Source organism: Asparagus officinalis, chromosome 6 (assembly GCF_001876935.1).
Source record: "Asparagus officinalis chromosome 6, Aspof.V1, whole genome shotgun sequence".
NCBI classification, from domain to species: domain Eukaryota; kingdom Viridiplantae; phylum Streptophyta; class Magnoliopsida; order Asparagales; family Asparagaceae; genus Asparagus; species Asparagus officinalis.
This window is the reverse complement of record NC_033799.1, coordinates 57,742,381-57,756,502: the sequence shown is the minus strand read 5'-3', so window position 1 is coordinate 57,756,502 and position 14,122 is coordinate 57,742,381. Positions and strand designations below refer to the sequence as shown.

Below are 14,122 nucleotides of genomic sequence, written 5' to 3'. Positions count from 1 at the left end.
TCATGGTCGTATGAAATTATGTTGACATGATGACACGTGTTTAGAAGAAACTGTGTTAATAATAGCATATATTTAGTGTAAATCCAAGTTATCTTTAGATTACTCTCTAGGAAATGAAGAATAGTGATTAAGATTTTAGATTTATTTGTTATTGTCATGAAAGTGCGAAATAGAGTTTAATATTCATCTTGAACAGACTTGCATTTTGATTAAATTAGAAAAAGAAGGTTTGTTATTTTGGTATTTTTACTCTGAAAGTCCTCATGCTCACTGCTTGCTTTGAATGTATTTGATTGGGTCAATGACTATTGAGTATATACCAGAAGCAGTTGAGGGTGTTAGAGATTGATTGGAACTTAACTGAACAATACAGTTCAAGCAGTTTAGTAGTTGTTTTCAAGGATAAAATAGTTATTCAAGTTGTAAAACCATTGTATAATCAAGCGTATGGGTCACACAAAAACTATGTGAGGCATTTATTGAAAACAAAACAATTTCTTTCCGTGAAAATCTATTTGACGTATGTTAGGTTGTAGAGAAGCAAATCTACTTGTCAAGATTCATGGAAATATATAGGTAAAATTATCCAGTTTTCATTGATTTAAAAATTCTTATGAAAGGACTCTTGGAGAAATATATGTATTTAGTTTTAGGAAGGCATTTAGTTGCTATCTTGATGTTATACATAATGGAGTTATGATGATTATTCAAACGAAAGGGCATAGACCTTCCCCTACCGCCCTAGGCTTACACCAAATCATGTTAAATTCATCCCTGTCCATCAATTAAGGATGAATACGTATTTGCGTGCGTTTGTTAATGCCATCTTATGACCGGATGAAATTACATAAAAGAGAGTTTCTGTAGGAAATGGGTAAAAAGATTTTCGATGGAGACATGAGGAATACATTGGCACGTGTAAAGAACTTAGTTGTGATAAGATTAGTTTGAAGTTATAAAATCATAGTTTGATGTATGAGGATTTAGGATAGTCATGAGCTAAAGTGGATTGTGGTGGTTAAAGAGGATATATGAGCTAATTCAACAGAGAAGTGACAATTAAAATAATTATATGGAGAATAAGGATTCATGCAGCCATACCCCAAAGATTTGGAATTGAGTCTGTTGTTATTGTTGTTATAGCATGTTCCCATGTCCATGCCCATTCTACAGATGCATGCATTATAGAACTTTAGATGCTTCGTTCATGTGGTGCTCATATCATAGCTTCCTTTAATTTTTTTTAATATCTGCTTATTTCATGTTTTATTGTTTCGCTGTATCTGCATGAATACGAGATAATTACAGATAAAAGCTATTTTCTGCTTGTGTATGCAGTCATACTAATCCCAATTTGGTTGTCTTGGATAAGCATAATTGCCTGCTTAATTAATTCTTTGCAGTAGTTTGTTACACAAATCAGGCAGTCTTTCTTGTATGAATTTTCTCAGTTTACGGTACTAGTGGATTTTCAAAGAATTTAGTTGCAGGAATGGAGTTTGATTTTATAGATTGTATCAAGTTCATGGAAGGTTTCTTTTTTGATTTAGACAAACTCTGTGTACATTAATTTGATGTTCCATGACATGATTATGAGAGAACTAAACATTTCATGCATTTTTTACAGTTCTCTGTGCATAAGAAAATTGATTTGGCACTTCCTTAAAATAATTCATTTTTCAGCAGAATTTGATTCTTAATTGTTACATTTGATTTAATGTCTCTCTGCTTGAGGAAGCTAATTTTTTTCATACTGTTTTTTCTCTGCATTGATGAGTTCTTCCCATATATGTTCTCTATACTTATCTTTTAGTATCTGAAGACCTGAAACGTTCTGTCAACAGTACTATGGATGCTTATGCGTATGGGAAACCCAAGTCGGATAATTTCAAGAAAAGATCTCGTGACCAGTTTGATAACGGAAAACGGAAGAGACAAAATCCTTATCCTAGTCATGATCCTAGTTCTGGTCCACCTAAAGTTATCGAGACGGTTTATCGTATTCTTTGTCCTATCAAAAAGATTGGTAGTGTTCTTGGCAAAGGGGGTGAAATCGTTCGTGCTCTCAGAGATGAAACCCATGCTAAGATAAGGGTTGCTGATGCGATACCTGGAGCAGAGGAGAGAGTTGTTATCATTTTTAATTACCCATCAAAACAATCAGGGGAAGTTGATGGTGATCAGGGCACTGAGAATAATGATGTTGTTGGGGATAAATTTGATGACATGCATCCACATTGTCCTGCTCAAAACGCTCTTTTGAAGGTCCATGACAGGATTGCTGCCGATGAGTATGTTCGTGGTGGAGTGGTGCACGAGAAGACCAATCCTGATGATACTGTCACTGCTCGCGTATTGGTTCCAAGTAATCAAGTCGGTTGCCTTCTTGGCAAGGGTGGAACTGTTATAAAGCAACTTCGAAGTGAATATGCTAGTGCAAATATCCATGTTTTGTCTCATAAGCATCTTCCACCTTGTGCTATGAGTACTGATGAATTGGTGCAGGTATATTTCTTTCTTTTTATTCTTCTTATTAACAATCATTTTGTCTGGTGTTATATCGAGTAATATTACTGTGTTTATGGGGTTGTAGAATTAAGCACATTAACCTTCTTAATCAAGTAGCTCTCTGGGGATGAAGCTGATATATTAGGCACATTACCAGTTTTGGTGTTCCAGTGTCTAGACATGTTCTGGACATTCTCATTTTTAATTTTTAAAGTTCTACACTTTCAACTCTTCGAGGTTTTGCATATTACTAATTGAATGCTTAAAGACAATAAGAAACTATTCAACAAATATAATATGTTATATCATGGGATCATGGCAAATCCTAGATCTGGTGAAGGGTTATGACAAAGTTTTCTAACAGATTCTTGAAATTTGTTCCAAATTTGGTGCTTTATGTGACATGAATACTGTAACTTCTTGAGTTTTCGGATCAACATACTGCCAGTCAGATATTTCGGTATATGTTTTCAGAGATATTTGGAATAAACATCCAACTTAAGATTTAATAAATGTAAACTCGAAGAGAGCATACATTCCACAAAGTGGTTTCCACGGTAGTTTCTTGTGAAACTAGTGCTATTTAAATTTTGTGACAGCATATTCAATAAATTCTACCCTGATACTCTGTTTCTATAGTGTTCCATATAATCTTCAAATTGGTAATTCAACATTTATATTTTATTGTTTTTTTTTAATTTTCTTTATTTAGTCATGATAACTACATAGGAAAGCACCATCATGGAAGGATGATATATCATCAATGCAGCAGTAAGTTTTGAGATAGGATTTTATGTTATTTTGTAAATAAACTCTGCATAATTTATCCTTACATTTGGGGCATACTTTCTATGACTTGTTTCACTGTCCCTCAGGCTACCTATGAAGTATTTGACCTCTATAGTCTGTATAGAAATGAGTTCCAAGAAACTTTTGACCCAATATTATCATCTAAGAACACTGCACGCCAGCTTCACAAATCTTAGGTGTTGAAAATCCCATTAAACTTGTAAACTAAGCTCTTAACGGCTATTGAGGACATTGTCTGGGTTTTCCAGAGGAGAAAACTTCAACCTTGCATTTATCCTATCATTGATTGTATTTTCCAGATGAGAACACTTCAACCATGCGCTTATCCTTTCACTCGAGGAATACGTTTTTTGCCCTATAATCTCAGATGTTGAAGGTTCTCACAAGTAGTTTGAACATCTAAATGATGCCCGATGACCCAGTTTGTTTGTTTATGCATACATCTCAATGCAAAATTTTAAGTTCTCTGGACTGCCACTAGAATCGGCTTCATGATGTTACTCATCTGCCTACTCGACAAGTAACCAGGGGAATAAACCAAGCCTTTGTTTTTCTATTCATATGTGGTTGTTCATGTAACCAATGGTGACCTTGGAATATATAACCAATGGTGAAACACTGACTATAACATATCTAGGATTGATGTCTGGCACATATTGAGTACTTATCTGACACTTAATTGATGCATTCAGATACTCCTTTTGACATATTGTATAATTCCAATGTCTCCTAAACATAGCACAGACATCATAGGACTACCCAGTCTAATATAAGCTAACATTTTAATGTTTTCGGTGATGGTTTACATTTGACTACTAGATGCATTGCATTTGTTCCGTATTTAATAAGAAATGATAGTTATCCCATAATTTACCGATTCATAACTTCACAATATTCATAATATCTGAGGTATAGTGCTATTGTAGACTTCCTAGCATTATAAATTCATGATACCGATAAAGATGAAGAACATTGACAGACTCTAGGCAGGGAAATGGGCGCTTATGCAGCAACATGTGAGGCTTTAATGAGGCAATGTGTATGTGTAACTTAGTAAAGTATATAATTTGTGTGTAGTGTGGGAACGTGATAAACTTTGCTTGGGAATCAAATACCTGTGTGCTGCTTTTCATTGTTTTGGTTCACCATTTAATGTTTGTTTGAAACTGAACATTTGGCAACATCTTTGACCATGTAAAATTTGGCATCCAAATTATGAGATAATGAGATCACATTTTTGAATTAAAAATAATCTCATTGTGCTCTTCAACTTATCGTGAATTTATTAAAACCTAACACAGAAATTTTCAATACAGTTTAGAGGAATAGGTTCACTGTAGTATCAGCATAGAAAGTACGGACTTTTTTGTTGTCGTTATTTGATGAGCATGTAGAAGAAGTCTTTCTATTAAATATATACTTTATTTTGGTTTCATCCCTCTGCACAGCAAAGCGTTTCAAGTTTATTTTAGCCTAAAATAAGCCATCTACAGACAAGGTTGGAAATGGAGACTCATTGACTCTAAGTGACTGTATAATTTAGCTTGTTAGTTTCTAAAAGATTCTTTCTGTAATTATAATTACTTTAGGATTTTAAAGGTTGTGATTTGATCATTCAATATGACCTGCTGGAAACTTTGTCTCAACTCTATACGATGCAAGAGCCTAAAAATTCAGTGAATTACACAAGTTTTCTTTGTGATTTCACATGTTTTTACTTAGCTATCTACTATGTTATTACGTGTTGTTTTGACTTAACACCTTTTTTTGGCTTTGAAACTTGCATTCTTGCTTATTATTATTGCTATTTCTTGGTCATTCTACTAAATAATGCTCTGAATTGCACCTTGCAGATATCTGGACCACCAACTATTGTGAAGAAGGCTCTATATGACGTTTCTACTCGGTTGCATAAACATCCTCGTAAAGACAATCCTCCTATCGATGATCTTATATATGCGAGTACCCAAGGCTTATACCAACCTGGTGCTTCCTTGCCCCCACCACCTCATGGAAATCCTATGTGGTCTTCACCACCACCCCCGTGGCATGGTGAATATAGAAACGAGCCATATAGAAATGAACCGTATAGAAATGAGCCATTTAGAAATGAGCCATCTGGTTTTCCCCCAAGTGGTTACACAAGTGGACATTCTGATAATTTTGGGGAAGCACCCGAAGAATTCTCTATTCGACTTTTATGTCCAGCTGGCAGAATTGGTGGGGTGATTGGAAAGGCTGGTTCAAATGTTAGACAGGTAGAACATGAAACACAAGCTAGAATTCAAGTTGAAGACACTTCTCCAGAGGCTGAAGAGCGGATTATTAGTGTCTCCTCTAGAGAGGTAAGCTTGTAAATTCCCTGCATATTTCATGTTAATTGTATCTTATCTCAATACGAAATGGCTGCAGGGTCCTTGGGATCGAATTTCGCCAACCATTGAAGCTATTCTTCTGCTTCAAAGCAGAACATGTGCAGCCTCTGAAGACGGTAAAATCACCACGAGGCTTCTAGTTCCATCAACCAAAGTTGGCTGCCTCCTTGGACAAGGCGGGAAAATAATCTCAGAAATGAGAAGGCAAACTAGAGCAGACATTAGAGTTTATTCCAAGGAAGACAAGCCAAAATATACATCTGCTGATGAAGAGCTCGTGCAGGTGATGTGGTTAGCATGCATTCTTTGTCCCACTTTGTTTTTTCTATGAGCATATTCTGCAGTTTTTAGTGTTAGGTTTTAATTATTTAACGTGGTTATGCAGATATCTGGAAGTCCTGATGTGGCTAGGGATGCTTTCTTGGAAGTTGCATCAAGGCTTAGAATGAGGACTTTCCGAAGTGGGAATTCGACTGTAAATCCTTCACCTACAGTCCCCAACCATGGATTTGTTCCTTCAGAAAGGATGCCCGGTAGAGGTCCGCCACCATCTCACATGTTTGGACAAGCTGGAAGTCCACCTCCTGTATATCCTGCCCGTGGATTTGCTCCTGAAAGAATCTCTAGTAGGCCATTGTCATCATCCAGCATGTTCAGAGGGAGTAATCCTGTTAGCTACGAGTATCCGGAGTATCCAAAGGTATTTTTTATTTGGCTATGTATGATGTCGCCAAGGTTGCTGATAGCGGATCGCGGCGCGTCGCGGCGAGGTACCGCTAAGGCTATATCGGGCTATTGCGGCGAAATCGCGGCAAATAGCGCACAGTCAAATAGCGGTCAAATTTAAATATATTTAAATATCCTAAATAATAAGAAAATTCATAAAAAAATCTAAAAATTCAATTAGTTGTAAATTTCTTGTATTATCAATAAATAACAATTAATAAGCTTGTTGTATGAATGAAACTATGAAGAAATTCAAGAAATATAGCATCATAATATGTGTGATAGTGGGTTTAGCCGCTTTTAACAACAAAAATCCGCTTTTAACCGTGAAAATCCGCTTTTAACCCGCTAAAATCCGCTTTTACGCGCTATTCGAATGAATAGCGGATTTTCCCGCTTAAGCCAGCCGCGAAACCCCTACGCGTAGCGCTGAAGGGCCGCGACCGCTATTCGCGCCGCTATAGCCCCGCTATTGGCCGCTATTTACAACACTGGATGTCGCTAATTTCCGTTCTCCGATTCTATGATTGTAGATATTCTATTTGACTTTCTTGAATGTACATTTGACAACGAAAGAAATTGTGTATCCCCTACGTTTGTTGACTATCACTGTTCCTTGTTCATTTTTTTCTATATCACAGCATTTTGTTTCTCTAGGGAGCTTGATCAATTTACATAATCAATCATCTTATTTAACTCTAATCTCTTCTCTCAGTGATCAGTGTGATTTCACTAGTTTAATTGGCCTCATCTCCTGTTTGCACATTGGATGTAAACTTAGTAGTCTTCCTACCAGAATTAGAGTTTCTATAATAGAAAAGTGTGGATTTGTGAACAACGACTACAAACTCTGTGAGCTCTAGATCAGAGATGTTTTAATCAAAAACCTTTTCGTAGGGTGGTTGGAAATGTGAAATAAGGTAGTTACACATTAGTTTTTGGAATCTAACTTTATCTTATATTTTAATGTGTTTTTAGAGTGAGTAATAGCGAAATGTCTGACTGTAAATAAGACAATAATGCACAAATAGAGTCAAGCAGGAATATGTATGAAAATCATCATCATCAAAATGAAGAGAGGGGAGGAGTACATTTGAATGCTGACTCAAAAAAGACAATTTACAGGACTCCATCAGCTTGTGGTGTAATTTATGTTGTCTAATCTTTCTTAGTGTCTCTTTGATCCTTTGTTTGCTGTACTCCCATTTTGCTTGATTTTCTGCGGTGTCTTTTTGTCAGGTCAATGTTTCTCATTCAGATCCTTGGTCACAGAAAATGTCTTTAGTTCACTTCACAATTCACCTTTGATTCCTTGAAAATTGTTTACTTCAAGGTGAAAGTCCTTGACCTTTTTGTGTGATTTTACTATAGTGAATTTACTATTGAGAAGCTGCTTTCAAATTGACTTGTCGACTATTTATGACCCTGACACTGGAAACAGGTTTCAAGTAGTAGTTTTGAAAATGTATTCGAACCACGTCTTTTTTGGTTTTTTTTAAACCGCTTTGGTTTTTGATTTAAAGTATTTATTAGTTAGATTTGTTGCAATGATTCATGTATTTGTTACAATCAGTTTAGTACAACTCTCACCGTAACTTTGTATATTGGTGTAATATAAGCAATTATTTAAGATGGTGCCTGAGCAACCTAGGTTGAAATTTCACCGAACACACATTTAAATCAAGATTGGAAAATGTACAAAGAAACTCAGGTTTCAACCTATAAGGATGCCCAACTTGCAGGGGTATGTTAAGAGATAGAATAAATAAATAAATAAAATATCACCCTCAACCCCTGACCACAGTTTCAAAGGTTTGGTGTAGTAAAATGTATTTGGAGAGTATAAAACCTATATGACCATGTCTCTTTATATGGAAATTTCTCTCAGCACTCTACAAATCATAGGTGAAATGTTTCAGATATGGCTGGGTTTTTTTCCTTTCTGACATTTGTTATGAAGGACTGACATAGATAAGCTATGAAAATGACAACAACATAATTTTAAAGTAGTGGACCACAACAGAAATAGGACTGCTAGAAATAAAGTATATTTGCATACATTCTTTTGAGTTCCTTAATTAGTAACTATATTTATCTTGTTAAAGTCCCTCTAACCATTATACCAAAACTCCAAAGTTATGGTGAATGTTGAGGGTTATAGTCTTATATTTTGCCCCCACAGGTTGAGCGGCCTTTCTATGGGCAAAAACATAGACTCACACAGTAGAATCAATAGTTTTTTTAGATCCACATAAAATTCGTGGCTAGCAGAACTTGAACCCAGGTTGCTCTAGTACCATGTTGAAGTCTCTCTAACCGTTACACCAAAACTCCAAAGTTATGGTGATGGTTGAAGGTTATAGTTTTATATTCTAACATATCCTTACATTACCCTTATTTTAAACAGTAGGAATTTGCCAGAATAAAATTCTGGTTCTTGATCTGGCATATAATCTATGAGTTGGTGGGCATATTCTATCACAAACAACATTAGGCAAGAGGGGATCTTACCTTAAATTGTGTAAGTCCAGCTTACAGTTGGACACAGTTATAATATACCTTGTTGCTCACAAGAGTTTAATATCTCATTGCCACCAGGGAAATGTCCTAACTATTTAGTCATATTTACATCTGCACATGCTAAACGCATTTTTGTATTTATGTGTATATATGCTTCTGTGTGTCTGTGTACAAACACACGCATATGTTTATATAAAGATATGTATGTGTTTGTGCACGCCCACACACATGCACAAAGATATGAACCTGAACTTTTGGAGAGGAACTGAAACAGATTCAAAGAAATGGAATTCTAGACTTTTCCGAATAGATTAAGTGAATAGGATGTTATATATGTACTTGCTTTTGGTTGCAGAGTAATATCCTTCAAATATGATATATGATCTGTTCTCTATTGCTTTTCCAGGGGTCTGGATCTGCATACGAAGCACCACCAGTTTACCCTCCTGGTCCGCCACCAGCTGCTTCTGGGTATAGATTAGAGCCTCACTTGCTCCTTTTCCCCTTTATAACATTGTCATTCATTGAAGAAGTACCTCAAAGGCCTTAATACATTGTTTTGCATTATATTCTAGGTACTCGAGCATGCCCACCAGTATGGAAATCAAGATTCCAAACAGTGCTGTGTCTTCTGTGCTTGGCGTGGGTGGAAGTAATATATCTGAAATTCGTCAGGTATATTCAGTTTTATGTAACTCAAAAATAATTAGAATTAAGTTACAGAAATTCCTAACATTTGTAGAGTAATTGAAAAGCTTAAAGCTTCAAAATTGATGATTTTTGCCCCCCTGTTTTAACCTGCAAGGTTAACATTTATGTATAAATTGTGGTCTTAGGATGTGATAGTTATCTGTTCTACCTTAAAAACATGTGTTATTATTTGGGTAATTGCAGATTCAACATCTACATCATAGGTGCTTAGCAACTAGTTATTCCTGAAATTTTTTATTAGCACTTTGACTCCCTAATCCTAAACCGGAGTTATCTGTCACGCGTGTATCACGTGACTCCAATGTGTTGTAGAGGGATTCCTTGATATTTCAGGAGTTTTCTAGAAAAACATATAATATCTTATAGGTGTTGAAAAAACATCACCTAACATAGGTAAAATAACAGAGAGGTACCTCTGTTTGGAGTCTTTGGGCATTAATAAAGTCTAAGTGCTAATAATGCTAAGTTGGCTAATTTTATAGTACAGAGGTTATATTTACAATCCCCCCATTATTTTATATAAATTGATGATTGGATGGGGAAAAAATCATGGTTATTAAACTAGGAATTGAAAAATGAGGGGGGATAAGAGCGTCACTTTTATAATCTTAAGGATTGTTTTGCGATTCCTGCTTAATACTAATCAATAGGGGGCTGGTTTGTAATTTACCCAAATAATTCTAACAAGATCTATGAGATTTAACTGAAAGTAACGGTTCAGTACCAAGTTTTCACATCTGTGACATTAAAAATTTAATTTACCTGGCAGCGAAAATGCAAAACTACAATCCTCAGGCACCATAGAATTCATATTTCCTACTGTTAAACATCTAATTGGTTTTATAATATCTTTAGATTCTAAATTTTAACCATCTTCATATATTTCTTTTTTTTTAAATATACTCAGATTTCTGGAGCTAGAGTCAAATTACACGATCCACTTCCTGGTTCTTCAGAATGCATTGTCGAGATACACGGGTCTTCTGAACAGTTAAAGGCAGCTCAAAGTCTCCTTCAAGCCTTCGTAGCATCCGGTGGCCAAAGCTCTGCTCAACCTCCGACGCAACCTCCACTATACCCTCGATATTGATCTAATCTGTTAATCTTGGTCATTTTTAATAGTTCTTATTTACCTTTGAAATGATTTTATGATTTTAAGTTTATCGTTTATTGTTTGTTTGCATGGGTATGAATGGCGGAGTTTCAATTGGAATTGGAAAGAGACCAAGATTTTTATTGTTTTTATTCTACTGATCTTCTGTAAGCTGTGAGCTGTTATAGAGGGATTGTTGTGGGTCTCAGCCTCTCAGGAGAGATCTGATGCACATCTTGTAGTGATGATATGAGCGTTTTCATGCTTGTATTTTTGTTGTCATCTCGGAAACTTTTAACTTAAAAGATCAGATGTGATTGCATGTTATTTTTTATTCCGTCTTAAACTTTGTCTTTGCAAACGAGCAAAAAGATCTGCCTGTATAAATTTATATATTATAAGTAATCACATTTTAACCACAATTGGATGGAGTCTAAAACGAGAGAACTAAAGCAGTCATGTGCAAAACCAGTTCCCTAGATTCCTGAATCGGGAATCCACTCTTTTGTAAAGATAAGGGTATCCAAAGGGTAAAGGGGCCATAAAAAGGGAGGAAGTCCACGTCCGCCCCGCACGAAGCCACGTCAGAAAGGATATGATTTTATACAGAGGGCCCTCTAATAAAAAACCATATAATACATACTCTAAGAATTTATTTTAAAATTGTAGAGCGGGGTTAACCTAGTTAACGTATTTAGAACAGAAAAGGATTAAGTTGATTAGCTCTTCAAGTAAGATTTTATTGAGATATGAATAACCTGTGATTGAGAAAATTGTTCAGATATGACACAACAGAAAATTGAACTTTCCACTCCAAATTCAAAAATACTTCCTCATCAGAAAAAGGGAGGTAAACGAAAGAGTCAAATACGACGATAAAGAGGCCATAAAGTTTTGATTTGATAAGCCGTCAGTGACTAGTGCATTACAGATCATACTTCTTCCAACTTTCTGAATCTTATAGTTTACAGATAACATCAGGATAACCTCGTGTACGATCCTCTGACTTGCAATAACCACCAAGTTTATAGATGATTAAGCTTTTTTTTTTAGCTTGTCCATACATGGCACACACAAACAATGTGGAGATTTATGTTGATCCAAAGTCTAATATATTAGCATCATAATACAACTCCCGGTTTCAAAGCGGTATCGGATCTAAAAATTTGCTCCGTTCTAAGGGTAGAGGAGGCCCTCCCTTCAAGCCCAATGCATGCTTAGGCCCAAAACTCTTCATCTATAGCCCAGTCAAGCATGTACCCGACACAAACATGATCACTTTCATAATTCCTTCCGTCAACCTGCTTGAAGCCATTTCGCATACGGTCGTAGTGCTCATCTCTCTCTCTCTCGCAGGGCGCCGTAACTCACAAGTTAAGTTGACCATTCACAAGTAGTTCAAAGCACCATCTTGATGAAATATTGAACACAACCTATCAGCAGTTCATGACAAGCTAACTTCATCCTCAACCTGAAAGAGATAAGGGAACTCGATCAACTTATCATTTGCATACTAAGTCTTCAAATTAAATCATGGGCTTAAGCATCAAAAGAGTTCTAGGCCAGACTCTTGGTCCTTGCCAAGAACGTGTTGTTTGTCAATGTGTGTTGTCTGGTCACTGGAGCCATCAAAATGAGGAGACAAGACGACTCCTTCTTCACGAGCCTCTCATTTCATGTATCATATTGAACATCCAATATAAATTATGTAATTTTCTTGTAATGTTAAATGGACTTGTTTGTTGCATATATAATTTTGATATTATTTTCTATAATTGCTATATATATCCTTAGAAATTATTTTGTTAGATCATGCACTGTGATGTGTCACTTTCTATGAAATGTGATCTAACTTAGAGAATTTTTAAACTTGTGTACATTTAACCTATTGCTAGTAAAGGATAATTTTGTTATAGCAGGTTATTATACATGACATTGACATGTGAGATGTGATGGTGGGTATCAACCACCAGGAATGAGGATTCTCCGAGTGTATGTCATAAGCATGCATTGTGATGTGTATAGCACTAGATCACATTTAGATTCTCTAGGACGAGTTACCTAAGAGAGAGAGAATTTAAATTGTTACATGGTCTCTTTGACTTAATGATATTGTTATTTTCGATTTGATAATTTAGTATGCTTTGATGTGATGGTTAAGCTTGTTTAGCAAACGCTACACAACCTAAAATATTAGGTTGCTAAATTTCATTTAGGAAAATGATGGATATCTAGATAGGATCCAGTATGATAACTATGATGAGTTAATTTATTATGCATTCCCATGAAGTTATTAAATTCCTGTCGACAGGTGGTTTTGAAAATATTTTTCAAAATTTATTTTCCTATAAAAATAAAATATTTTGATGTTTTAAAATAATTTTTATTTATGTTCATGGGAATGTCAATTTAGGCATGAGCAAATAGGTAAATTGTCCTGCTCAAAAAAATTATCTAAATAAATGATAGTGGAGGGGATTGAATGTAAAATATTATTTATAAATAATTAATCCCAAATTATGAAAGAGGTTTTATAAATAATTAGTTGGATAGGGATTTGATTATTAAATTAAAATTATTAATTTGATTAATAATTGGTTCTCCATATGGGACCCAATTGGTCTCACTAATGTTATTAGAAGATATATACGTGAAATATAATTTTATTTATATCCTTGATTAATTGTTATAGAAAAGTATTCTATCTTTTATGAGATTAAAAGAACAACAAAAGAGAAATAGAAATTTGAGAACCTATTTCTCAGTATTGCTCCTCTTCGATGATGGTTGGATTTCAATTGGAGGTTTTTCTCTTGAGAAAGCTATTTCAGATTAATCTTAGAATAGATTATTGAAGAAATTCACAAAGCGTTTCAGGTATTCTTCTAAACTTTGATTAATTTCGATTAATAGTCACGATATGCATATTCCGCCTTGTTGTGTATCATATTTTCAACACATCTTTCACACACTATCAGTATACCATCATCCACTTTAATCAGTTAGATTTTGTTGTCTAGATGTTTCGACATCGACCAGACTTCAAAGAAAAGTGGCAACCTCTCTATTCCTTGTATCAACATGGTTAGAATCTTGGCCCCTTATAATTTTTGAACCAAAGATTACACCCTTCGAGTCTAAGCAAACTACACGCTTTCAATCTTGATTATCGTCATTAGATTGGACATTGATCCGAACTTTGGGCGTTTCCCCATGATTGGATCCGATACACACGTTCTTTAAGTGGGTCCAAATCGGATCCGATTCCATTTCCAACCCTTAACTCCAAAGCCCATTAATTATCACATAATACAAGCTTTTTTGCTTTATAATAATTCTTAAATAGAGAGGGTCATCGCAATCTCTAGAGACAATCAAA

The 14,122-nt window shown here is 35.3% G+C and overlaps 1 protein-coding gene across 1 annotated transcript in view; it reads left to right on the top strand.

Moving 5' to 3' along the window:
* Positions 1-11,075, top strand: part of LOC109844258 (KH domain-containing protein HEN4-like) — a 12,121-nt gene extending 1,046 nt beyond the window's left edge. Inside the window, exons 2-8 of the mRNA XM_020413228.1 lie at positions 1,845-2,505; positions 5,172-5,663; positions 5,731-5,976; positions 6,079-6,393; positions 9,346-9,410; positions 9,515-9,614; positions 10,558-11,075. Coding sequence (XP_020268817.1) covers positions 1,849-2,505; positions 5,172-5,663; positions 5,731-5,976; positions 6,079-6,393; positions 9,346-9,410; positions 9,515-9,614; positions 10,558-10,740 — 2,058 coding nt within the window. The 5' untranslated portion in view covers positions 1,845-1,848 and the 3' untranslated portion in view covers positions 10,741-11,075. The remainder of the gene's footprint in view (positions 1-1,844; positions 2,506-5,171; positions 5,664-5,730; positions 5,977-6,078; positions 6,394-9,345; positions 9,411-9,514; positions 9,615-10,557) is intronic.